The sequence below is a fragment of the Leuresthes tenuis genome, unplaced genomic scaffold (genome assembly GCF_036924035.1).
Source record: "Leuresthes tenuis unplaced genomic scaffold, fLeuTen1.0.hap1 SCAF_14, whole genome shotgun sequence".
NCBI lineage: Eukaryota > Metazoa > Chordata > Actinopteri > Atheriniformes > Atherinopsidae > Leuresthes > Leuresthes tenuis.
In genome coordinates, this window is record NW_027325368.1 from 15,218,573 (window position 1) to 15,244,140 (window position 25,568).

General features: G+C 38.4%; 2 protein-coding genes across 4 annotated transcripts in view; one reads left to right on the forward strand and one right to left on the reverse strand.

The window, feature by feature from the left end:
• The first annotated feature begins 5,591 nt into the window (after nucleotides 1-5,591).
• LOC140268951 (uncharacterized protein KIAA0040 homolog) lies at nucleotides 5,592-10,965 on the forward strand. The gene is made up of 2 exons (XM_072363949.1): nucleotides 5,592-5,769; nucleotides 9,086-10,965. Exon 2 carries the CDS (start codon nucleotides 9,720-9,722, stop codon nucleotides 10,050-10,052), a length of 333 nt encoding a protein of 110 aa, XP_072220050.1. The 5' UTR covers nucleotides 5,592-5,769; nucleotides 9,086-9,719; the 3' UTR covers nucleotides 10,053-10,965.
• A 7,384-nt stretch (nucleotides 10,966-18,349) lies between these two features.
• Nucleotides 18,350-25,568, reverse strand: part of tnn (tenascin N) — a 36,352-nt gene continuing 29,133 nt past the window's right edge. For all 3 annotated transcript variants that reach the window (XM_072364586.1, XM_072364585.1, XM_072364587.1), the window contains 7 exons: nucleotides 24,113-24,243; nucleotides 23,443-23,581; nucleotides 23,185-23,336; nucleotides 22,670-22,766; nucleotides 22,389-22,553; nucleotides 21,698-21,861; nucleotides 18,350-19,067 (listed from right to left, as the gene is read on the reverse strand). In XM_072364586.1, coding sequence (XP_072220687.1) covers nucleotides 18,918-19,067; nucleotides 21,698-21,861; nucleotides 22,389-22,553; nucleotides 22,670-22,766; nucleotides 23,185-23,336; nucleotides 23,443-23,581; nucleotides 24,113-24,243 — 998 coding nt within the window. In that variant the 3' untranslated portion in view covers nucleotides 18,350-18,917. The remainder of the gene's footprint in view (nucleotides 19,068-21,697; nucleotides 21,862-22,388; nucleotides 22,554-22,669; nucleotides 22,767-23,184; nucleotides 23,337-23,442; nucleotides 23,582-24,112; nucleotides 24,244-25,568) is intronic.

Below are 25,568 nucleotides of genomic sequence, written 5' to 3' on the forward strand. Positions count from 1 at the left end.
AAAGCATATAAAGCCTCAACACAAGAGGAGCCCATTTTTGTTTTGTCAGTGACTTCCAATAATTTTGACTATCATTGAATAGTAGGGTTCTCTCGATTTTATCCAATAGAGCTGCCAAGGGCATATTCAATTTTGAATATGCCCTTGGCACCTGTTTTCGGTGTATTGTCTAAATACCAAGTTGCCTTTTTCTGTTGTGGTATGATAATTTACACCAGCTGATCACACCTGACAAAAATCTGACAAACTTCTTCCAACCCAACTATTTAAAGTGCATTTGATTCCTTGTAAGCTGTAGTTTTGTATAAGTGTCAGTAGGTGTCACCATGAATGCTATGAGTCTGTGAAACCTAACACCACCAGCTGCTGGAAAAGCTTTCTTTGAAGACATTTCACCAAAGTAAAAAAAAAAGCACTGCTTTAAACATCCATTTAATTAAAACTCAACTCATTTATACATACCTCAGGCAATAAAGTTACTAACACAAAATAAGGCCACTCTACTTAGTAATGGAAGACCTTCATTTATAAAAGCTGCCAAATTTGCAATTCTTCAGCCTCTATTGCTTATGAGAGTCACTAATGTGGGATATATTTGGATACATTTTAAATCTATTGAGATGTAGTGCTTAAGTGAAAACGTACAACAAGTAAAAAAAAAAGAAAAAGATTTTTACGTTGAGAATACAAGTTGCACAAAAAGGATGCCCAAACACAGTAAGCAAATGTCTTTTCTACCGGTGCTCATGAAGATGCGTTTAACTTTATGTACGCACCCAAAAGATGCCAAAACATGTAACACCACAAAGTTAAAGATTGTTGTTTTCATTTTTCTTTTGATTTGTTTTTTAAAGGAAGCCTTTTAACAATTGATTCCTAGTTTATGGTAGGAGCCACAAACTGCAGTAACAGCCAAGTCAGCAGTAGCTGGCGGCAGCATACTTCACAAACTGCAGCCTAATAGAAAAGAAAATGAGCTAATGCAGCAGCTAATCCACTCTATTTCATCATTCTAACAACCAAGCAATAGATGGTTTGGCACGTTGCAGCCTAGAGCTGTAAATGCCTTGCAGAAATAGTTACAAGCTTGGGTCTGGGGTCTTGGGACTGGATCACAAGCTTAGAGAGTCTAGTAATTAGCCTCCCTAAGTTAATGCACAGCCAAGAAAATGGTTCATCCAATGAGGAGCCACATTTGATACATGTGTTACAACCTTGGTGAAAGGAGGGGTTGCCACATGGTCCTTAATTATTTTTACAATAAGACTGAACCTGCATGGATGTCATTTTACCCATAACCTGCAATTGCTCTTACAACCACTAGAGATTGCATATTCTTTTTCTCCACATATAATACAACCAGCAATGGCATTCATCTATATGCAGTTTATGCAGTTAGACTAACATAGCGGCTTTATAGTGATACCGTTGCTATATTAAAGATCAGAATGTGAAAATGTTCTCATCATAATGTTTGCTTGTTTTCATCCAAAACACTGCAAGATCGACTCTATGTTTTCCAGATTATGTTTTTAAAGTTATAAAAGTCCCCAAAATGTTGTGTCCCACACCCTCAAAAAAGCAGTAACTGTATTAAAAAGAGACTGATGCATCAGTACTAGCCAACAAATGTTCTAATCTAAACAACTTATTAGGTGACCCACTCGTATCCTTGAATGCTGTAGGTGGCATTCTCTAAACTATTGTACCCATAGACAGGGTGGATAAATACAACTCATATGAGCAATTCCATGTTGGTGTAAACTTTATTCTCTCAAGCTAAAACCTGAATCAGTGTATGTCTAGAGTAGGAGTATGTCTGTAAATGTTTCCTGCTTTCTTTGCAAGTTTGATTTTGCTGTGCGTCAGCCAGGATTGTTAATGCTGCCTGCATTGGCTGAAATAAGTCCTCCGGAGCCCTTTGGATATAACAGCAGAGACACGTGAAAGTTTCTGTCAGAGCTACAGTGACCTGAGAGGCGAGCTCAGCAGAGACTTTGTTCTGTACTTTCTCACATCACCTAGAGGAAATGCAGTGTGTGTTATTGTGTATAAGATCCCTATTGCTCTTTGAGATTGCATTTCAGTTCTAATTAAATGCACACTTAGTCTGAATTAAACTGAAGCTAATGGAAAGCTTGCTGTGATGGCACATTTGTGTAAACTCTCCTCTTTTTTTTAAAAAAGTCAGATAAATATCAGGAGTGAATAAGTTATTTTAGAGCCCTTGAAAGAAAAAGCGGACACACTGCAACACAAGCAAAGCCGTCATATGGAAGTTAAAAGCGTCACAAGGTTTGGGATGAATTCTTTTTTCCTCAAGGCTGAATGTTCCATTTTTAAACCATGAACCACAAGCACATGGTTGGTGAACACCAGCATAAATAAAACTGACAAAGTAGGAGGCACATTGCTGTAGTCAACTTGCCCTTCTTATTAGAGCCCAGGAAACTACTGTTAAGCAGCTTGTTTTGATGCATAGCTGTGGTGATCTTGGTGGGTGGGGTTGGGTGGGCTGGGGGTTGATGAGTGGAAAAGTGTCTGTCAGGACAATCGTGCAGTATGTCACTGGGTTAAAGCAATTGAGATACTGTGTTTCAGGAAAAAAATACTTATTTTTCTGAAAGCAGATTAAAAACTTGTTGAACTTGTATGCTATGTAAGCATCTCAGTTCTGTCACTTTAAACACACACCAACTCAAAACAGACTTGAGAAGTCCATTATGTAATTCTTGGTTATCGTATGACCACATAAGGTCATGTCACTGTCTGGGTTTGTTACGACAGTCTGTTATCAGCTTTTTTTCTCAGGAAGTCAGACTGTTTGTAAAATATTATGACACAGCAGCTTTTATGTAACATTTATCTTCTTAAAAGAAATACTTCTGGATATTTAATTTCGGTCTTTTTGTCAGCTTCTGTATTCATCTGTTATATATGAAGTTAATCCAATTGTCTGTCTGTGTTTCTATCTATCTGTCACAGTCTTTATGACTCACTCATACTTATATGTAAACCACCTAAGACCCAAATATCCATAGCAACCACAAATGTCAGCTTACATGAGTAAGTCTTTATTCCCACAGCGTCTCATTTAGCTTCTTATGCATTAGGAAATTCTAGGCAAGCAAAGAGGAACACAGAAACTCCCTATTGATTAAATTTAAGCACTTAAGGAGAGAAACAAAACTTCCTATACTGCAAATGGAGAGCATTTATCTTTATTTATGTATGCAGCAGAATAGGAAAAACCCCTTTGTCTTTTGGTCCAAGAGAACAGCTTGTGTCATATGAGAACTATGTTGCAAATACTATGTAATTAAATGTTAAAACAACTGGCTGATTTCACATGCAATGGGGTGCTGCTGTAAAAGCCTTAAGTTATTACATGTCAACCAACAGCTCTTCAGTGAAGTCTTTTCTTTAAAGCAAGAGGCAGTTCCTTATATAGACTAGTCATGTAGTTTGCTGTCTTACTGCCTTAGCCCAAACATTTTACAGTACTGAGTCACTGCTCAGGTCTTTCTCTGGGGGAGACATGTTTTATTAGAGGGCTATTCCTGGACACATGTCAGATTCCACTACAGCAACACTTTACTCACTTTTCATTGGCTCTCAGATTCAACAACTCACAGAGAATGCAGTGTTAGTTTCATATCGCTCATGTTTCAGTGTGCAGTATGTTGGCTAAGCCAGACGGTTGCAATGATTGCTAATGCTCTTTTATACTCTCCAGTAATTCCACAAGGCTTTAGTTAACACTGCTAGTAATGTCACAGCCACTTTTAGGCTACCATGACTGTCTGACCAGTGATCCAATATGAGCTCAGTGGTCTCTCCTGCAATTTGTTCAGCCACAGACCTGAGCAGGATAAAGTGATGTATTGTTTGAGCTTTCCCTCGTAAGTTCCACTGTGGAAATCCAGATGGCAGCTGCACCCATTGTAGTAGAGGGTCAATGCAGTTTAAAGAGAATAAGATTTCCACAAAGGAAATAGGACCTATGTGAGGGGTCAGTGGGGTTGTGTGAGATGAACATGCAATAAGTCGTTGTTGGAGGGTTAGAGGGTATAATAATGTACTTATATATAAAACAACAGCAAAAATGTATACATACCATATTCCATATTTACCCGGAGACTGCTTTACATTTTCACAGAGATGGCTCCTGCAGTCTGGAGCATAACATGCAACACCTTTTTCAAACTGTTCCTTGTGTTGTTCATGGTTGAGAGGCAAATGGGTGGCACATATGATATATGATATTCAACAAACCCTGCAAGATTAAAAGTGTGTCTGTGCATCAGGGATGACTTATCCCTGCAGATCTTGAAGTAGCAATCAAAAGCAGTATGGAATATACACTGAAATCATTTTCATATGAATTCATTTAAAGAAGGATTTCCATCAAGGGATGTGCAGCTACACTGAGGTCATTAATCAACACTTGCTTGAGGTGACTTGAACGACTTGTGCCTCAAAAGCAGCTGGGGTATGGTTTCATTGCGTGATGGCGCACGCCCTGCCAATCAGACAGCACCCTGTGAGCTGACACTGTTTTTGCGTGTGTGAGCGGCAGGTTGCTATTTACCCAAGATGGCTCTGACACACCTGCAGGACGAGGTGAGGCTTGTTGCATTCATTTTCATGTAACCATGCCCTGCAGCTGCAGATGGGCAAACCGCATATTCAGCCAATCAGCTGGCCAGGAAGTGTGGCTTTTGTGATAATCTGACAAAATATTTTCAGCTGTACTAACTACTGCAGTGGATCATTATGAAATAGCAGCAGTGCCCAATAATCATATTTCAAGACCAGAACATTTTTTACATAAAAAAAAAAATCCAGTTCATGAAACTTATCAACTACAGAGGGTTATATTCCAATGAGACTACGCAGGCACACATTATATACTTTGTGAATCACTTAGTGTAGTGTCATACAGTATGTGAGTGCAAGTACACATCATTGCACTGTAAATCAGATTTTCCCTTTGAGAGAAGACCTGAACCCTTTTTTTTTTTTGTCTTACTTGAATAAAAGTCCTCTCTTGGTTGACTGAACTGAGAGGGCATTGACCACAACGCCACAGGCAGAGTGAGGTTGTTTGTGAGTGTGTGCACTTCTCTTGACCTCACTCTCTCATATTTTGCATGCATCTCGCTCTTTCTCTTCTTTACAGTATCTGTGCAGTTTTCGTTCCCTTTTTTTTATTCTCACTTTGGAGCTCTGGGATGGGGTGGAGTAGTGTTTTGTGCTATTATGCAACATGTCTCCATCATGCCTGCAACATCTGCTTATGTATTTCAGAACACTCCATTTACAGGAGTTGAGCTAGTCTGTGGGGAGTATATTTGATAAAGCAGTCTTGTGCTTTCATGACACATTTCATTGCTAAGTTTATACTTACTTTCTGCCTCGCTGTCTGACATCACTCAGTGTTTGTTGAATGTCTAAAGTACGGCAACCACAAGAATCCAGCACACCATGCAGGAAACATAAGCTAAGACAGAGGGCCCATTCTTACACAAAGTGGGCAGGGTGCAGTGACGTTGTGACCAAAACACACACACAGTGGAGGGGGAGGAGGAGGATGACGGGAAACAAGCGTAGAGAGGCAAACAGGAACAGAAAGTGAAGACTTGTCAAGATGTCTGGGTAAGGGGGACCAGAACAGAGCAGAAGTCAGATGCCAAAAAGGAAAGCACAGAAGTCTGAGCAGCTGACAGGAGGGGAGAAGTGACCTGCTACAACAGAAGTGCCTGCAGGGTAAGGTGCCACTTTCAGAGAGATCTGGAGTGCCAGTAAATACTTTGAAACAATTTTTAAGTGGTTTATATAAGCTGGTGATGCTTTTTGTTGTGTGATTCAAGGAAAAGCGGATGCTATTGTGCCAGACTTAATTTTAGAAATGTGTTGTTTTGGCTATGGTGAAGTTTGACAGGATATTTAACGAGTCGCAACGGTGAACTGATGAGTTTCTTCCTACCTTTGAGTGCTCCAGAGTGTCACTGACAAACAATGCTTTTTATAGTCAATCTATAAAGAGAAAAGTTTACATCTATTTGCTGCATCAACCTTATTTAATACTTTATTGATTTAATGATAATGGATTCTATTTTAATCTAAAGACCTTCCTGCTTTTCTTACTGAAAGAATGTCCTCCACTTAATTTCACTCAGTCGAGGTCGAGTTGACACAAGTCTGAACTGTAACAGCACTGTACATTTGCCCCTGCTCTCTCTGGAGAGCTGTTCTCCAGAAAATCAGTTACTACCAAAGCAGAACAACTACACTGTGATCCAAAATGTTAAATCTTTTTTTACATAAAAAAAAAGAAGTGCTCATTGATGGTTGGTGACTCAAGTTAAACTGAACACGTACAAGCAGTATGCATTCATTAATACTGACTGATGAAGGATCTGCTCTGACCATGTGCTTGGGGCAAGTCATTAAAGATTCCTGCCATGCCTTCTGTCACGACTTAGTCTTTTAGGTCGCACATGGTCCTTAAAAAGCAGCAGGGGCCAACTGGGTGCAATCAAAACATTCTCCTCAGCTCTTTCCTGGCTTTGTGTGCCCCAGAAATGGACTTTTCCTGTATATGAATGGCTCAAGGAGAGAGCGATGTCATGAGAAAGTGAAGAGGCCAGTCAGAATCCTAGAATGGCATCTCAGTGAGATCATCTGAAAAAGGGATATATTTAAAAGGCTGGAGTCGCATTTCAAATGTCCTGAGAGTATTTTGTGAACTATGGCTTCATTCTTCTTATTTTTTATAAACTGGCCTGATCTTTGCTGTCATGATATCATAAAGTAAACTCAGTTAAGCCCTGCATCCCCACCAATGTGAGCACCTTTTGTTACTCTCATAACAGCGTAATAGGCTATTGGCATGCTGCTCAAATGAAGAAGGTTTTACATTTTTTTCTTAAAACTGTTAAAAAATCTTTTTTTTTTATTGTTTTTCTACAGATAAACCAAAATACACTGATAACATTATTTAGATCACAACAGCAGGTTTCCAAGATCCTTTTTTCATTTTCTCTGTTGTTATAAAAGCCAACATAAGAAATGTTGAAACTTACAGTGACCCCTCAGATCTGAGTCACCAAGTGACTTATGCATTACACTGCGTGACTTTACGACTGATTCAAGCCCTTTGTTATCTCTTCAAGACTGCTACTGTGGACCTCTGTGAAGCTCTCCAGCTTTGGGTCAACTACAGACTTATTGTTCAGTGACTCCTGCTTGTCATGTTGACAATATTTTCATAATATGAGAAAGATCACAGTGCACACAGAAGCACTGCAGTACAACCAAGCTCATCAAAGCAACAACAGCCATGAATAAGATGAAGACTTGGTGGAGAGTTCCACACAGTACTGGAGGAAGCAGATCCTTACTTAAATGTACATGCTATGTAGAAATTCTTCAGTGAAAGTCAAAGCCCAACATGAAGATGGTAAAATTGTCTTTAACCATAAAAGATGGTTAGAGCCTTCAGATGGATGTGGTGGTTTGATTTATCTGACTGATATTTCCTTGTAAATGACATCATCAGCTTATTAATGCTGAAGTGTTCATGTGTAAGCTGCTTGTGAATGTTCTGCAGGAGGGCAGGCGAGTGTTTTATATGCAGTTTTACAAACGGGGGAAGCAGAAAAAACAAAGGCGTAAAAAAGAATAATGAGTCAGAGAAGGACTTTTGCTGCTGAAATGAATTGAAGTTTTTGAGGATGATAACGAAAAACTTATATAAAACACAAATACCTGGTGCTTTCATCTGCCGTCATTTTTACTCTACCTTGTGGAGCACTGAGTGACATTTAAGCTTCATTATTCACTTATTAATCTGTTTCCATTTGATATCATTGATACAACACCATTTCTACTTTCCAAGCCTTCCTTTCTTCATTGTTTTTCTTACTCCTTTTCATAAGATATAAGGTTTTATGAGGCTATTGAAATGTGTGTTAAAACAAGTTATAAAAACAAGGTTAACATTTTCAACTGAAAGAAATACATGTGAAACATATGCGATGGTTTCTTTCAGCTCTGTTCTGTTCTCTAAAAGGAGATTTCTCTTTCTGAGCCCTCAGTTTGACAATTCAGGCAGTACTTTGCTTCAAGTGCATAGTTTCCTGTTGAGCAAATGAGCAGGAGGGAAGTTAGCAGGCTCTCTGCGGGTAAACTAATTTCACACATGAGACGCATCTCATAGTGACAGCCATGCCAGATCTATTTGCTCTCCACTTGCAGGTGCATCTTCTCTCTCTCTATAAGAAGCAAGCAAATGTGAGATGAAAATCTTTTCTCCTTCCTGCCACCAGAACACAAAGAGTACATGCAGCTGAAAGGAGCAGAACTTCCAAAGTAGATACTTGAGTCAAATGGTGTTTGAAATCATTTGAAAAACACCATTTAAACAAAGACATTGGCTCAAGGCTTCAGACTTAATGAAACAGTTTGCATTTCTACTGTTAAAATGAGCAGCTTACTTGTATTCCTAGTGAATGTTCCTTTGCACTTCAGTGGAGAACTCAAGGAGAGAATTTTAATGTGAGGCTTTTTCTGAGGCCAGATGAAAATATTTCAGTCAGACATTTCTGATTGCTCTGGCCACATCCCATCTGTCTCCTGTAATATAAAGCATTAGCTGAATCTATTCGGATGAATCTCGTTCCACAAGTCTTTCTTTCCTCTCCTCTTTTTTGACGCTATCACACTCTCCAGCTCAGCAAGACTCTTAGGAAGATTGGTCACCCCTATTTTTGTCTCACTTTCCCCCCAGACACAGTTTCCCTCCACTTTTACCGCTCTCTCCTTATCTATTTGCCTCTGTCTTTCTCAACAGGACTCTTGCAAGAGTCTGCCCTGAATCGCAAATGACTCCTGTGCAATATTAACGAGTGGAAAGCTAGAAAAAAAATCCTGAACTGACATTGACAAGAGGCGGAGTGGATATGTTTAAGACAGAAAGATGGATTGGAGGCAGGAAAAGGCAATGAGGGAGGAAGAGAAGCTGTCTGTCTGAAATCAAATTTCTGTCTATGTTCATTTTTTTTCTTTGCTTGTTCCTCAGATACAACCATTCAACACTTCAGCAAAACCCGAACCGAAAGCCAAAGAGCAAGAAGACAGGACCTGACTCAAGAAAACAATTAGTGGAATGTTGACCTACATAAACAAACTGAGATCTTAGAAGTGTAGAGTTTCCTGAAGATCAAATCATCGCATCTGGGTGATTTCAAAGAAGACATTCCTGCGAGCAAGTGAGCCATTGCTCTTTTAGACAAAAAAAAGGACCCTCTAAAGCAGCCATCCATGAAGTTAGCTTCCAGCGTTTCCACGTGATATAAATAACACAAGTCCGAGCACACATCAAAAACAGCTGTGCCTCAGGGCACCTATTTCAACTGGGATCGTCATGAATATATGGAGTATGTAAATGTTAAGTGTCAAGTCAACAAAAATATCTGACCTGACAGCTGTGGATTGATAGGTGTTTTTCATGAACACTGAGAGTTAATTGGGGTATCATATATCTTTTAACTTGAGCCAGATCACATAGAAGGACTCAAATCAACATCGACTTCATTGTGTTGGGGTCTCAAACAGAATTTTAACTGCCTTCCTATCTCTCTAAAAGATTAATTAAAGCCTCAAAAAAGTGACAATCTCAATTAAAAGCGTCACATTTCTTCAACCTTACAGCCATGGATGGGAAAGTAGACAGCATCCAAGATTTTTTTAACCAACTATGGAGCTTTGCTAAGGACAAACACAACCAGGGAGTCTACAACACTGTCTGCCTGGTTGTCCTCCTAACGCTTCCCGTGCTGGTCTTCCTCACTGCTGTGGTGGTGTGCTGCCACTGCTGCTGCTGTCGCCATGCCAACAGCTGCTGCCGCTGCTGCTGTGAAGACGCCACATCCACCTCAAGGTCAGAAACGAAGAAGAAGAAAAAAACAGCCGACGCGGATGATTTGTGGATCTCTGTGAAGACGGGGCCCATGACACCTGACAGGGTTGCGCTCACCATGGTGTGAGAGTTCGTTCTGTATTATGAGATTGCTGATACGGTGCCATTTCGTATAGCTGTGCTATCTTGGACTCAAGAGTGGCTGAGGACACTTTTTAAATGTGTACATAGGACTTTACATTGTAGTGAGCACATATATATATGCTGGACTATGTTAACAGTGTATATAAATCCTTATCACTTTGTATTCATATGATGTGTGGTCGATTTATGACAATGTTTACAACATTTTTATGAGCTTTTTCAGTTTGTGGTACATATAGGAAGAAATGCGCAGACGGAGGCATACCTACAACTGCAATGTGTGTATGTGTGTGTGTGTGTGTAAGAGAACGAGAGAGAGAAAGAAAAAGAGAGAGAGAATAGTGAGAAAGGTGCAGTTATTGAGAGCACTTTGTTCTTAGAGCTCCCATGTGAAATTCATTGCATCTCTATTTTGGAGAGGGAGCCAATTTAAGGTCTGCCCAGCGTTCAAATAGCTGTATTACTGCCTACTTTTCACATTCAGGCTGCAGTGCAGACTGTGTCCGTCTCTCACTTTCTGAAGAAAAAGGCTCCGACATCTATAAAGCTGAAGTGATTTAATGCAGAAAAAAAAACCTCTTTAACTTTCTCCATTCAGAGTTTCTTTTTCAGTGTGATTCTTATGATTTAGTTTTGTTCACTGGAGAGCTCATTTAGGCGTTTTGAGAGATAGATCACGAGTCTTCAAGGCACAGTTTATGAGGCTGAAAAAAGAACAATTAAATTTGAATAGTTTTTGGAATAGATATTGTATATTTTAAATTGACAAACCCTATGTAAAGTGTAATGTTTACTGACCCTGCTTTTATTTCAATTTTGGAAAAAAAATTGGAAAAACGTCTTTGCCTCAAGTTTCCACTTCAAGCTTTAGAATAAAAGTTATTTATGACATTTAATTTGACTCCCTGATGTTCTTTAGTTCAATCTTTTTAGGAAAAGACATATAAAAAAAGCCTTTTCATCAGTCTGACAGAAGCTGTTCTGTACAACTTTTTCACAGAGACCGATACAAACACTCACAACTAACACCGTTACTGAAATGGCCTGCCAACAGCACAGCATCAGGAATCAAAAATAACTATTTAAAGATAAAATGAATAATAGGAATGATGGATAAGTTGGGCAAGATTTCTGAATGCTATACTCAAAACAGGTCAAACATACACACAAGTGCATTAATAATTGTATTTTTGTGTTTGTCGCCTTAGACACACCTAAATTCATTTTCAGGTCCCTTCCTGTGAACGAGAGTGGTTTCCATGGTACCATGACACAAATGCTTTGTTTGTTTGTTTGTTTATTTGCTTGGGGTTTTGCCTGTTAGTTTGTTTTGCTTCTTGTTACCCATATTTCTTTTATGTGTGTCACTGCTGGATTGAATTGTGGGAAATTTATGCTGGTATAGTGTCCAGTGCTTGCATCATGTGATTTTACCCTGGAAATGTTCTGCACTTTACATGCGCTTCACTCATGGTGAGTTTCATGCTGTTGTCCATTCTCATGAGATTTCTTGCAATTGCATGCTGTGTGTTAAGCTTTCTTGACCTCCACAAAAAGAAGATCCTGCATGGATGGAGGTATGGATGCACACTTTGTTTTTCAAATCACTTCACTGAAAGTCATTGACCTATATACGGCCACAAGTTATATGTGATTATATTTGAATGCTACACTATATTTCCTTAAGTTTAAAGTTTGTGATTATTAACCAGACAAACTGCTCCACCAGCTAAGAACTACCATGCACCATCGCCCACAAAATCAAGAAGGAGCTATCAGTCTGTTGAGCTATCAACCAATCTCTGGGTACTCTCAGAGTGCTAGGTTATGTGGCCCTGTGATGGTCCGAAGACTGATCCAACTGTACCTCCTCCCTAACTCTGAATTGGAATAGACAGCTAAACATCACGGATGGATTTTTGAGATCATTTCTTATTCTGCTTCTATAATTTCTTTATTTTAACTCTGTGGCCAGAGTTTCTTCTCCAGTTTCCTTATTCAGTCCAGCTGATTATTAAACTGAAAGCCATGAAAGCAATGAAAACAAATAGCTATAACTAATTTAAAAACAAAGATTATTAAAATTGCATAAACCATTTGACAAATCCTTGCCTCTGATAGACTCCACCGGCTTTGATCATACAGTTTGATCTGTCTAGAGCTGCTCCTATAAAGTCAGAAAGTTTCTTATTAATAGTGTCTTATGTTTCTTCATTGTCTCTTGGACCATTTTGAATAGTTCTCAGAAGAAACTATAATACAGTAGAAAATATTTGTAATTACAAGACACTTTAATTATAATCTAATTAAAAAAAAAACAATCCTGATGATTTGTTAATTCTTGAGTCAAACTATTTACATACCTCAAAGTTATACAAACAGCCGTGTCGAATATTTGAAGTTTATTCAACTAAACAGGTTTCTGAAATATTCAAGGAGCAGAAATACTAAAACTAAAAATAATTAAATGATTTGGGCTTCGAGTGTTTTGTGCCTGTAGGCTGTTTTTCTTTTTTCAAGTATGAGGCCTCTCAAAGCCCAATTAAGCAGAAGCATCTCCACAGCATCGTCATCTTTATGCATTAGCTTACTCTGGTGCTAAGTTGATGCTCTTGCTGAAGTGCTGCTGGGGGAATGGGCGCCACTCATTCCATTACTGCCCAGGCAGATTCATCCCAATAAAGAGATCAGGATTTTCCTCCTCTGCCTCGTGTTCTCGAAGAGTTCATGTAAAATGCAGGTGATGACAGCCTCGATAGTCATCATGCACAGCAATACAAAAAGATAAGATTGAAATGCTCAGGGTCCAATTGAACACGTCACTCTCGTTTGTGTTTGTCAGAGAGAGCTTTACAGGCAGTTTACAGAGTTCTTCTGCATTATGACATCCTGATTGTGGCAGGCTTTTTAACTGCATACTCATAGCGAAAGCAGACTAGCTGTTTTGTTTTTTGTTTCCAGTCCTTGGGCAGACATGAGAGCGATATCCTTCTTCTCAACCTGTCAAACTATTCCCTTAAACTTTTAAAACTGAGAAACAGAACCAGGCAGTCACAGGAGAGTTCAACTGTGAAAAGTTCCAAACTGATTAGATTTTAACAACTGCTGAATGGGAGAAAATGTCATTATACAGTGGGTGAACACAGTTTTTGTGTCCTCGACAATCTCGAAGGGCTTTCGGTCTCTGATAAGCAAATTCTGTATTCAGACATGAATCCTAATAATTGTACTGTTTAATTCATTTAAGCTTATTTGCCTCCCAGCTGCATTAAGTTACCAGATGACCATGAGTAGCTGCAGTTAACGATCAGTCTCCCCATCCATCATAAAGTATAAAAAGTGGGTCTCTCTCAACCTTGTGCTATGAATATCTATTCAGCTTAATTGTTTGAGATCACTTTGTCTTCTCTTAATGTTTACAAACTATGAATCAGCTAGAGGAGTCAAGGTGAGTATGAAAAATGAGTTTAAAATGTTCAGCTTTTTTCCTGTTCTCTGTGATCAGAAGGGTGGAGGTGGGAGGATTTGTTATATATGCCCTCCTGGGTGGTTCACTATACAATAATACTTTTTTTTTTTTTTTTACCATTTCAACATCACATCCAATGATGCCTGGCATTGTATATTTAGGACATGTTTTTGTTGTTCCACAGCAGGGAAAATGCTGAGTTTATTCCTTTTGTTTTAATTTTGCGCTTGACTGGGTTTGTTGGTTGCTCTGTATGCATAATTTATCCTGACTTATACACCGATAAAGCACATAAAGCACAATGTGAAAGATGACAGTGAGACAAATATTATTCTTCAAGCTTGATGGAATTTCATTTTTTTTTTTCTATTTAATCTCAGTGCAACAGAGTTTTAATACAAAGTTTGTGTGGGACATTGCTTAGACAATATGCTCTCAAAATCCACGGTCTACTTACCTTACAGTATGTTCATGTCAACAGGAACACAGCTCCTTAACATCTTGGCAGAGTGACAGCATATTGTGCTCGCTGGAACCATAGGGACTGACTGGGAACTCTGACAAGAAACAAGCATGAAGAGCTGCATTTGTTTTTTGTGGCGCACTCACTTGGAGGGAGATGTCTGTTACTGTACATGATGTCTTGAGTAAGAGATATTTTTGCTTATACAGCCAGTTTACTGCAGTATATGACTGAAAAAAGGGATTACACATCGGTTCTAAAGAATCAAGCTGAGTAACTCTCAGATAACTAAAACCTGAAGCTGTTTAGGCAGTTTACTATGCACTTCTACCTACAGTGACCTTAATCAACATATAACTATGAAACCGAATTTGTGTTAATATTTAGTTTTTATGCTACGAGAATGATCTTTCACTTCTTGTTTTCTTTTCACTGTAACATGGGAAAATAAATTTCATATGGAAGTATGTCTTAATTCCTGACTAAGATGTGAGAAATCGTTGTTGAGTTATTGTTTATTCATATAGAGACAGCTGCTTAGGTTAATACTGTGCACCGTGGCATTTATAGCCTATGGAAATTTGCAAGGGCCTTTCAGCTACATAAAGATAAAATAGTGTGAGATCAGATTTTTTCATTGATTTTTTTTTGCATTTCACATTATTTTTAAACGTTTGGACAGAATATTTTTTTTTTGCTTGTTTTTTTTCTTGCCTTTTGAGACAGCTAGTTTGACATTAAAGTCTGATTCTTACCTTAAGGCCAGCCTGTAAAGTGTTTCCAGCAATGCTTTTCTATTTCTATACCAACAATTAACGTACCCAAAACATGACCTGTGAACTATTGAAATCAGACAGCTCTAACATCTCAGCTCTAACAGTTGATTAAGCCATGCAATCCTACACTGCACCAACACTGCATGAGCAACATGGTTGAGCAGAATTTTAATACTCTGAGGTCACAACATACAAAATCAATAATCAGGTGTTTTTGATATAAATCATTGGTTATTGTGACAGGCCATCTGTTGTCATGGAAAAAACACCCTGAAACAGTTTGCAAAAAGACAGGAAGACAGGCCTTTTGGACAGAAGACTCTTCTGTGGTTGTCTGTCAAAGCTCAGTATCACATAGGAAGTCTACTCTGACATGACTAATTATTGAGGTTCAACTCCCACCACATCAATCAAAAAAACAGAGCAATCGTGTGACTGACATGGGGTTACCGCCCTCCTCTGTATATGTGCCTGCTGCGGCACACCAGGCGTTCTCTTCTCCATTAAGATCACTAAGTGTTACTCAACATTTTTATTCTGGATTATCCACTGTCACAGCGGACCAATCTTCTAATGTTGGATGCTCAAACTAGCATTAGTTATATACCTAGGTTATTTTGGTAACCACTGATTCTTCTCAGGGCCACATGGCCATCTTCAAGGCTATATGAGCAACAAGGCATTTTTTTGTTTGTTTTTTTTAATCCCCATCTTGGAACTGTTCTTATATTTAACAGGGACAATAATGTTTAAAATTGATCCACTACCAAGCAAGAATGCCACAACAGACATTGACAAAATGGCTGCGCTATAGACCTAAGGAACCACTAACTATGTCAAAATGCTTATAGTTGGCACTGACAGGTTTACATGGTCACAAGAAGCTTCTGACAACATTTTGGATTTCGAGAGACACAGAGGTGTGTCTAACAAGTAGGGGAGGAGAGGGAGGAGAGGAGTGTCAGCTGAAAGCAAACAAAAGTGACTAATCACAAAAACAGAATAGTTAGATAGAAATCTACTGAGCTGTGAAATATTTGATTTGCTGTGTTTCGATTAATTTTTTATTTGACTGCCTAGAGCTACTGTTTCTATAGCTCACCTAGTTTTTCCATGCAGTGGACACAAGCAATATCAATCTCATCACGGCATCATGCAAATCATACTTTAATTTTACCTTTTAAAGTTTTACCATCCAAACTGTTTCACCAACTACAGATCTGTTCAGAAGTTGTTGCCCTTGAGAAAATCTATGAATTAGTTTATCATTGCTGTTGACCTCAGCATTGTCCTTGGCCCCAGGCATGGTCAGAATGATGAGTACAAAAGTTGGTCATCAAACCAGAGAAATAGGGTTCCTTGGTTAAATAGGATCAGGCTGTACTTTAGTCCACAAGTCAATCTAAAAAATGAGTTTGGGGCTTAATCCCAGATGAGTGTTATGTATGTTGAGAGATAGTATAGTCTATCATGATTGTCATGCTGTGTCAAATGTTCTCTGGAATCAGGAGCAGCAAAGCTACAGAAAGATCACTGGATGTGACTTTGCACTTAGTGGCTCACAGGCCCGTTTGTTATCATGTGTAACAAAATGCCCATGACTTTGATATGAGCCAGTAGTTCTTCTTTGAATTCTTGAGTGCCGGGTGATCTTGGAAAATTAGAAATTAATCAAGAATGTGATTTGATTTTATGCATTGTAAAAAAAGATTATTAAAGGATCCTTTAAAATATCTTCTCTTGTCTTCTCTTCTTTTCTCCTCTCTTGCGTTGAGGGGCACAGCTTTACTCAGTGCAAAGCAGTGGCAGCATAAACAGTTCTCTCTTCTCATAACAGAGGGTAGGACCCAATCTCCTTACAGTAATTTGCAGTCACTGTGCCTGAAACAGCGTACTGTGTCAGTGAGATTTTGTGAGACATTTCATTTTAAAAATTAAATAAGATGCTATGCTAAGAAACCTTCGCTGCCACATTTTAGGCAGCAGCCTTCTCAGACTTCATTCCGATAACTGAACAGTCAACAGTATTATCTGTTCCCTTCTGTGTTTAGTCTTATAACCTCCCTGAAGTGTTTCTGTGTTGTTTAAATGCAGTACATTTGATATATGTATATTTTTGTCTTTAAATGGTGCTGTGTTTTTATATATTTTGCATACTCTTTTTGCAAAAAAAAGGTTCCTGCCCAGACAGTAAGAAAACTCTTGCCATCTGCAGAATATGAGACAGAGAATTGGGCAACTGTAAAGGGACCAGACAGCAAACAGTAATCATTTCCTGCAAAAGCAGTTGCTCAACTCAGCAACATGACAGTGGTGTTTCTTTCAGAAACCCTGGAATTCTAAATAGAGAAAGTCAGCTTAACTGTTGGAGATCATGGTTTGTATGTTTCAAAGTTAAGACATTTATATTGATTATGATAGTTGGATCACAGCCGTCACCCATATTGCTAACATTGACAGATTAATGATTTAAACTCAAAATACAAACTAAGGAACTCCTTCTGCTGATAGTAGAAGAGTAGAAGAGGCTCATGAACTGTCCTTAGGATAAAATGATTCCATCAAATTAATAATGCAATTTAGCACTGTGTGGACTTTAAAATATCTGAAACCACAATAATCTGCATGTAGATTCTGATATATATGAATATTTTGTGCAACAGAAATGCTAGAAGAAGGATAAAATACACATTCTGATGTTTTCCAGTAACCAGATGATGATCCACTGACTTTTCCTTCTCGTCACGTTTGGATGAATTACCATTATCTGTGTAGAAATGCATCAAAATATATTTCATATTCTCCTCTTCTCTTTAAACAACACGAGTGAATCCAGTAGAGAAAAAATATTTGTAACTGCATGCATGATAAATGTTTTTCTTCAATTCATGACGACGACGACAAGGTCAAATAAAACACCTTTATTTTTTTCTGTGAATGACAACACTAATATGAATGAGTAAGTATAATGTCAGTTTGTCAATGAAATAAGTAAAGGAAATAACAATATACAGATTTTAATGCCTTAATGAGCATCCTATTTTCTGACTTTGAAACTTCAAGCGATTGAATGTGGACTCAAATAAAACCATGTCCCATTAAACCCGAAAAATTGTATTTTTGTTTTCTTTTTTTTACAGAAAAACAAAATGCATGAAGGGCCATGATTACAAATCAGTTCTGGCAGGTTAGCCAAAAGGTTGAATGATGTGTATCATTTATGTCATATAAACTGATTTTGTAATAAAACTGTAAAAAAAAAAAGTATTATGTAAAGCATTAATTACTTCTGTCAGTTATTGAGACTGAAAACATGAGTTTGGTCATTGAGTTCCAGAAGATGGCCCTAACATACCATGTTCTTATTGACATTTCACATCACATTGATTGATCTGAGCTGTCCCCATCATATGAATGTAAAGCTGGGAGTAATTTGGCTATTCCAAAACAACCATCGATTCTTATTGTCTCCCGCATGAACTGATGTGATGTGACTGTAATGGAAGAACAGTGGCAGCTTAATGTGACAATAACCAGTAGACAAAGGGCACTGATTCCATTCATTAAACATTTTTTCTGCTTTTTCACTCATATTATTTATACTCTAAATACAGTACTGCAATACATTCTGTTTCTTCCTATGACATAAACTAAACACATACGATATAATGCAAGTAAACTGGGTTCTGGTTTGAATGAACACTGTCACCACAGAAAAATGTCTTGGATTTCCATCAACCCTTTCCTAATTTAGCAATAATTAAGGTTTCTACTTTAATCAGTAAAACAGGAATTTCCGAAATTACAATTATAATTTAAGTGAAAGACCGAATTCAGCAATGATCAGCTTCATTTCAAAACAATTCAAAGCCAGTTTCTTGTTTGCCTTTTTCCCACAATCACACTAAACCTTGGAATTTCTGATCTGAATAGAAACAAATAATAAGTTAATTATTGAATGTGAGCATTTCTCTAATTTCCAAGAAAGTGTAAAGGACTTGAGCCTTTAAGATCCATGTTAAGCAATAAGAATTCTGGTGTGGTTAGTCATTTGTATCTACATATGTACAGAAACAACTAAAGCTAGTGTGATCACAGGTCAATGGGACTGATTGCATCTGTTGTGTTGTGAGTGCTCTCCTATTTCTTGTGGACATTTTGGGTTCTGCTTTTCTCTCTAACCATCAACCATCGTCTCTTCCTGCTGGACATGGCTCCCACAGGTCGGATCTTCATTTCAGTGAAATCAAGTGATGTTAGATGGCCCTTCCATGGTTCCCAGTTCACTCCCTGGCAGCAAAGCAGCAAATTAAGTGGTGAGAAACAGAAGAAAGGGAGAGGAGAGATGGAGGGGGAAGTATTGTGATGAAGGGGAGAAACAGAGCACAGAGAAAGTCAAAGAAGAGTCGAGCAGAGTGACAGGCAGAGCGACAAACAGTAATAAATAGCACCTTCTGGCTTTATTTCATATGAGTGCAAACTTGTTTTGACTGTTATTGCATTTTACTGACACATTGCAGGAGACATTTGTAGGCGCAATATTATGGATGGCATCTCGACAAAAGCAAAGAAATCCTCTGGCATTTCCTGAAGAATCAGTCTCCCTTAGACATAATAACTGTTGTTGTTTCCCTATCAGCCTGGTGAAAAAAACTCTTATACTTTATAGCTAGTATGAGAAACGTGTTTCCTTTTCACTGATGATGGATTCTAGTCGTTTCTGTTTTACCCTAACAATCTAAAACAAAACAACAAGAAGTGGGTTTAAGTTGTGTTTGATTTCCGACCAGGGAAAAGCCTCCCAGTCTGTATTTTCTCTTTTCATTTGGCTTTCTGTAAACATATAAAGTCACAAATAACAGTGATATATATTTTCTAATCACTATGGTACCTATTTTAGGTGTTGGAAAATGCAACAGAGGTAGCTGTTTATTACTGTATTTCTTTTTTTCTGAGTTGACAGATGCACACACAATGAAAAGTAATTAGAAAAACTTCTGTTCCACTGTGGAATTAAACAATTATCTGAACAACTAATTTGATATGGTCACTTTAAGCTGAGAGGGACTGAGCTAAACTTGAGAAATAAAAGATTATGGATCAAATAACAGTATGAATTACCACCTTGAATGCTCAGTACTGTTTCAGAGACTGGTCTATTGCATTTTACCATCATAATTGCTGATACAAGTGATAGAGCTTCATGCCATCAGTTTTGATTCAAATCTATTTCCTTTTTTATTTTCAAGAGTTAATTTCCTTGTCTGTCACTGATGGTGTTATTTTCTGCTCTTGTGATTTTTCAGTTCTTGTAAATGTTTAATTATGGTCACATTCTGTCTCATTAAGTTCCTGTGCATTCATACCCATGTCATTCCCAGAGAGCCAATCACAAACCCTGTTAACCCTGCTGCAGTAATCCTGTCACATGGAAAAGAAAGTACCAGGATCAGAATCAATTAAAGGAAAATAATCTGGTCCTTATCAGTTCTTAAAATGAGGTAAATGCAACCTTAGACCACAGCACATGACATGTTATACTTAAATAAAAACTAAGCCAAGAGCAGATCAGTGTGTGGAAAAGGTGAAAGCAAATCATTTCTGCTTCCATTGGAATTAAAGAGTAAATAGTTAAGTGCTGCTCATCAAACACCCTTGATGATCTGACCATCAGCAAGTGCGATCACCTCTATAAAAACAAATGTTTGTGGATAGTTTGCTGTTCTGGAACAATCTGGGAAGGGCTATAATACCCTTTCCAAACTAAATGGAGTCCATCAGTCTACAGTGGGAAAGATTATTCATGAAAAACATAAAAACAATATTACTTATCATCTTATGAGTAGCTGTCCCATCTCGTTCACACCAAGGTCAGACGCAATACTCAGATATATCGCAAAAAATCCAACAGCTACAAGTCAGCCTCAGGAAGTTTATCAAATGTTCATGGCACTAAGTATGGCTTTGTTGTAAGGGTTGCCAAGAAAAAGCCCCTTGTCTCTAAAAAAGAACATGGTAACATGGCGTAGGTTTGCAAAGTTACATCTGAAAAACACCAAGACTTCTGGAACACTTTGTATAGACGAGAACAAAGTGAAGATGATTTGCAAATCAGCAGGAATACCTCATACGTCAGCTGTCAAGCAGAGTGAGGTAGAGATGATTATTTGGGCTGGTTTGCAGCCACAGGGCCCAGGCAACCTGCAGTCTACAAGTCAGCCATGGACTCTTCTGTCTACAAAGGCCATCTGTTTAATAGCTAAAGGTTAGCGGAAAATGGTTGAGGCAACAAGACAATGATCCCAAAAGCCCACCAGCAAATCTACAACAGAATGGCTGAAAAAGAAAATAATTATGGTGTTGCAATATACAGACCTCAGGCCAAATGAAAACCTGTGAAGACACCTGAAGAGAGCTGTACATGATGGAATGCTTGCTAACCTCAATGAACTGAACTAACTTTGTAGAATGAGCCAAAATTCTTCCACAATAATGTAAAAAACTGATAACATCATTACACAAAACAATTAGTGCAAGTTATAACTGCTAAAGCTGGTTCGAGCTATTGAATCAAAGGGTGTAGTTTTTCACACACTGCTTCTACAGAACATTTTGACTGTTTTTTGTTGACACCATGTAAAATGTCAGTGTTTTGGTTCATCCCTGGTTGCTATTTGCCTTAATTTAAGATCTGGTAAGGACCATATGATTTTTCATTATCTCTTAATACATAGATTTGAAGGAATACATACCCAGAATATGTGAAATAAATATTCTAGGCATCATCTATGACATGCTAAAATGGCACGTCATAGATAATATGCCTTGAATATTTAGTTTTTTTCACTACACACTAACAGAGAGGAGAAAAGAGGGATCACTCAACAGACCACATGAGAGCCGTTTCTTTGTTCACTTACCATACTGTGCCTGATGTCACCCCATTTACCATTGAGATTGGCCAAATGACAGTTTTTGTACCACCAGGCACCACGGTGGGTCAGGGCACAGTTACCCAGTGCAATGTCATTATCTGAATCAACAGTCGTCCAGGGCCGGCCTTGGTGGTAGGTCATAGCATCGCCTGAGGAGCGTCAACAAAAGTAAGATTTCACAATGGATTCTGGAAACTGATTCAAAACTACGAAGAACAGGCTTTTTTACTGTTAAACATTCCTTTATCTTCAATATATTTCATGTTTTGCTTATCTCATGTCTTCTGTGTGTTTCTCTGACGGAGGAACTTTAATGAAGCAAATAAAGACTGATTCAGTGCTGCAGTTTATGTTGTGTCAGCACACTGTGGTACAGGTAGACACATTGTCTCACTTGTTGTGTGTCTATATCTGTCTGCCTTCAGAGCCCATTAAACCCTGCCTGCGTCAGACACAATCCTGTTACTGACTAATTCACTGTAAATTTCACGGACAAATATTTGACAGATGGTATGGTATAGTGCTGGAAAGCGTCCATTTTGCCCTTATCTGTTTCATTGCTAGATCTCCCATGACTTCTTCTGATTTTCTGATTTGAAAACAGCATATACACGCCACACGATCTGTCTTTTATAAGGCATGTAGTCCTAAAAAGACATGGAAGTGTGAGACCCACCAGCTGTCCCCCTGTATTTGCCAATAGTGAGTTTAAACTTCTGCTTGACTGGCGCAATCTTGAAGTTGTCATACACAGCGTAGGCCCTCTCTGAGCCCAGGCCCAAGTCAAACCTCAGCTCATACTGAGTAGGAGTGTTGGTAAGCTCATATATCTTATCCAAACCTGAAGGAACAAACATAGAGACAAACAAAGGATGAGGATAATAATGCTCAATTACTGCTCATAAAGTATGTGCATGTTTCAGTGTCTGCAGTGTTCCTTAACACTGGAGTGCTCACCAAGAAAGAACTCATCCGTCATGTTGCCAAAACCAGCTATGTACTGCCTCCAGCGTTTCATGAAGTCCAGCTTGCCAGTGTTACGGCGCTGTAGCATCTGCATGCACAAGATTTTACAGGCACATGTTACACAAACAACTCAGTTTGCTTGGGGAATTGCCCACAGATATCTCAGGGATAAAAACTGCCTTCATAGCATAATCTTCTCATAAACACTTATACTTGTATAATCCTGACAGACTCAAAAAGAAACAGATTTTTAAAAAGGCCAATACGTCTTCTTTTAACCATCTTCAGAATCAGATTCCAAACACTAGAAAGTGAAGGATACGTTTTGCACCTTCCCTCACAGGCTGAGTGGTTCTCTGTCATGAGTTTAATTAAGTTGAAGAATTGTCTTTCATTCAAAGTCAGTGTAATATTCCATTAACTTTGGTATCTATACAAAACAAGCTGTTTCGTTAATTCTACTAAATCTAATCTAAAAGACTGTGGAGATGACATATGATTCGTACCAGCCAGCCGCCTCCATCAGTTTCCATATCACAGTAAACCTCTATCGGTTTGGAACGGTCGTTGTTAATGTAGACGGTGTAGACACCACTCTTCTTATTGCCATTCTTCATGATCTGAACACAGTCCATGGGGAAGGGGTACTGCGCACCAACTAGTATAAGGGATGCGACGATATGACAGAATAAACACAGAACAATTTACTTAACATGTGTTGACAAAATAAAGGAAAATTGCCGTGTGAAATTTACAGTATATACCTGTTTGAAAGATGGTCTCTACCACGATGCTCCTCTTGTAGCCCCTGTAGGCAATAATGGATACAACGTAGCTCTTCCCGATCTCCAGGTTGGAAGCAGCAAAGCTGTTCTCACTGGCTCCAAGTTGTATTTCAACGGTCTGATCACAACATAAAACAGCAGAAAATCATATTGCTGAGCTTTCAGTATACTGTAGAATGATGTATAGAATCATCCAATCCTGATATTATAACATGCTTTTGATCAAGTCTATTATATTTCAAGTTGCACTGTATGCATGTATAATTAAAAGCACATACATAATTGAGTCCCAGTTTCTTTTAAATGAGCTCATACCTGTATTAGGCTACATCCAGCAAATTCAATTGATTTTTGGCCACAAGAGGTCAGTGTTCTACAGTGCACTATTTTTAGATGGTGAACTCAATTAGGTTTTTGAAGAACGTGACATTTAGGACATTTTTCACAGGACTCTGCTTTATTTACTATTCAGAGTGAGAGGATTCACCACACTTTTCCAAGTAAGGCTGCACTGTTTGTACTTCAACCAGTGCATTAAACAGTAAATAAAGCATGGTGTTTCACCGAGATGCACTATAGTGTTATAAGATACACTATAGCATAATATTTATATCTGCTTGGGTGGGAGGATATGCGCAGAACTTCATACCTCCATTTTGCCTTCTTCATCTCTGTAGGTGAGGATGTAGCCCTCAATGTCTGCCAGAGGAGGAATCCAAGTCAAAGAGGCAGAATCCAGCGTCACATCTGAAGCTTTCAGGTCCCTTGGAGAATCAATGTCTGTGTGTAGTAATGCCAACAATTTATTCATTGATTAACACATCTTATAATGTCTTGGTTATGACAGTAAAGGAAGATTTATGTGTAGCTTTTTTCAATAAAACTGGGGTGGGGGGGATTTCTGATGATTTCTGTTATTTTTCATTACATTTGGGTTTTAGTTCCTGCATTGCTATACTTTCTGATATCAATCACTGTTTGGTTTCTTCCTTGGTTTAGTTAGCTGTTCAGCCTTCCTTCAACTGGAGTGTTACCACCAAAGACTACTTCCATCTGCCTTCTCAGTTACAGTTTACAGATAAGCTGGCTATTACCCTCTGTGTTATTGAAATGCTTTGAAAGTTTAACCAGAAACAGACACTAAGATAATTTGTCTGGCATGTAGATGTGAGCAGTGGGAGCTTTGACTTTCCATGGCTCAAGATATTGGAGAAAGTGTCAAATTAAGATACAAAACCATCCCAAACCTATCAAAACACCTTTTCCCCCCCTTTCTTTTCACAGAATGGCAAAACAATGCAAAGGGTGACAAATGCAGCAGCGCTGGTATTGCTGGTGAAACCAAATGCTCCTTAGAAGTCTGCAAAAGGGTATCGTTTGAAAACGTTTTACTTGACATATTAATGGGGCTTGTTACTTTGTCAAATAAAAACACAAATTTAATAAAGCATGCTTTTATGTACCACGGATGATTTCGATGCAATAACTGTTCTTTTTTAATCCAGCACCACGCTGGTCTGTAGCTGCTGATGGTTTCTAATGAGTTTCAATTTGAAAAGTTTATAATGCAAAACATATCTGTTTGCCGCCTAATTGAAAAACATCCAGCTTTCTATTTAGAGCTCCCAGGAGATTTTACAGATCATCTAGCTGACACAAAGATACCCTGCAACCCACTCACATGTGCTGCAGTTTTTTACTTCTCGCTGAGTTATGAGACATAGCCAGTGACCTCCTCTTGCCTGTGGGAAGCATTTCCTGGTAGAACAGGAGCTTTGTTGACTTTTTAGGAATTTTGTACTTTAATAAATCAAGTTTATATGGCATGTAAATTTATAGATTGCCCTCTAGTGTGCAGTAAGCATCGGTGCAGACTAAATTAATTCTACCACAACCACTGCATTATTGCTGCTGGCGATACTGATTGTTCTGAAGAGTACACTGAACACTTCCAGTTAGCAGGTTGTTTCATATTCACCAAAACCTCACTGACTCACACGAAATGTAAGTGAGAATAAATTACCAGGATAAACTTACTCGTCCACTTAACCCCTGATCCCTCTGAACACCAGGCTATGCAGTACAGACATTTAAAACGACATCAA

Excerpts from the sequence above, each read along its gene's own strand:
- LOC140268951 (XM_072363949.1), top strand. The coding sequence starts at position 9,720 with ATGGATGGGAAAGTAGACAGCATCCAAGATTTTTTTAACCAACTATGG.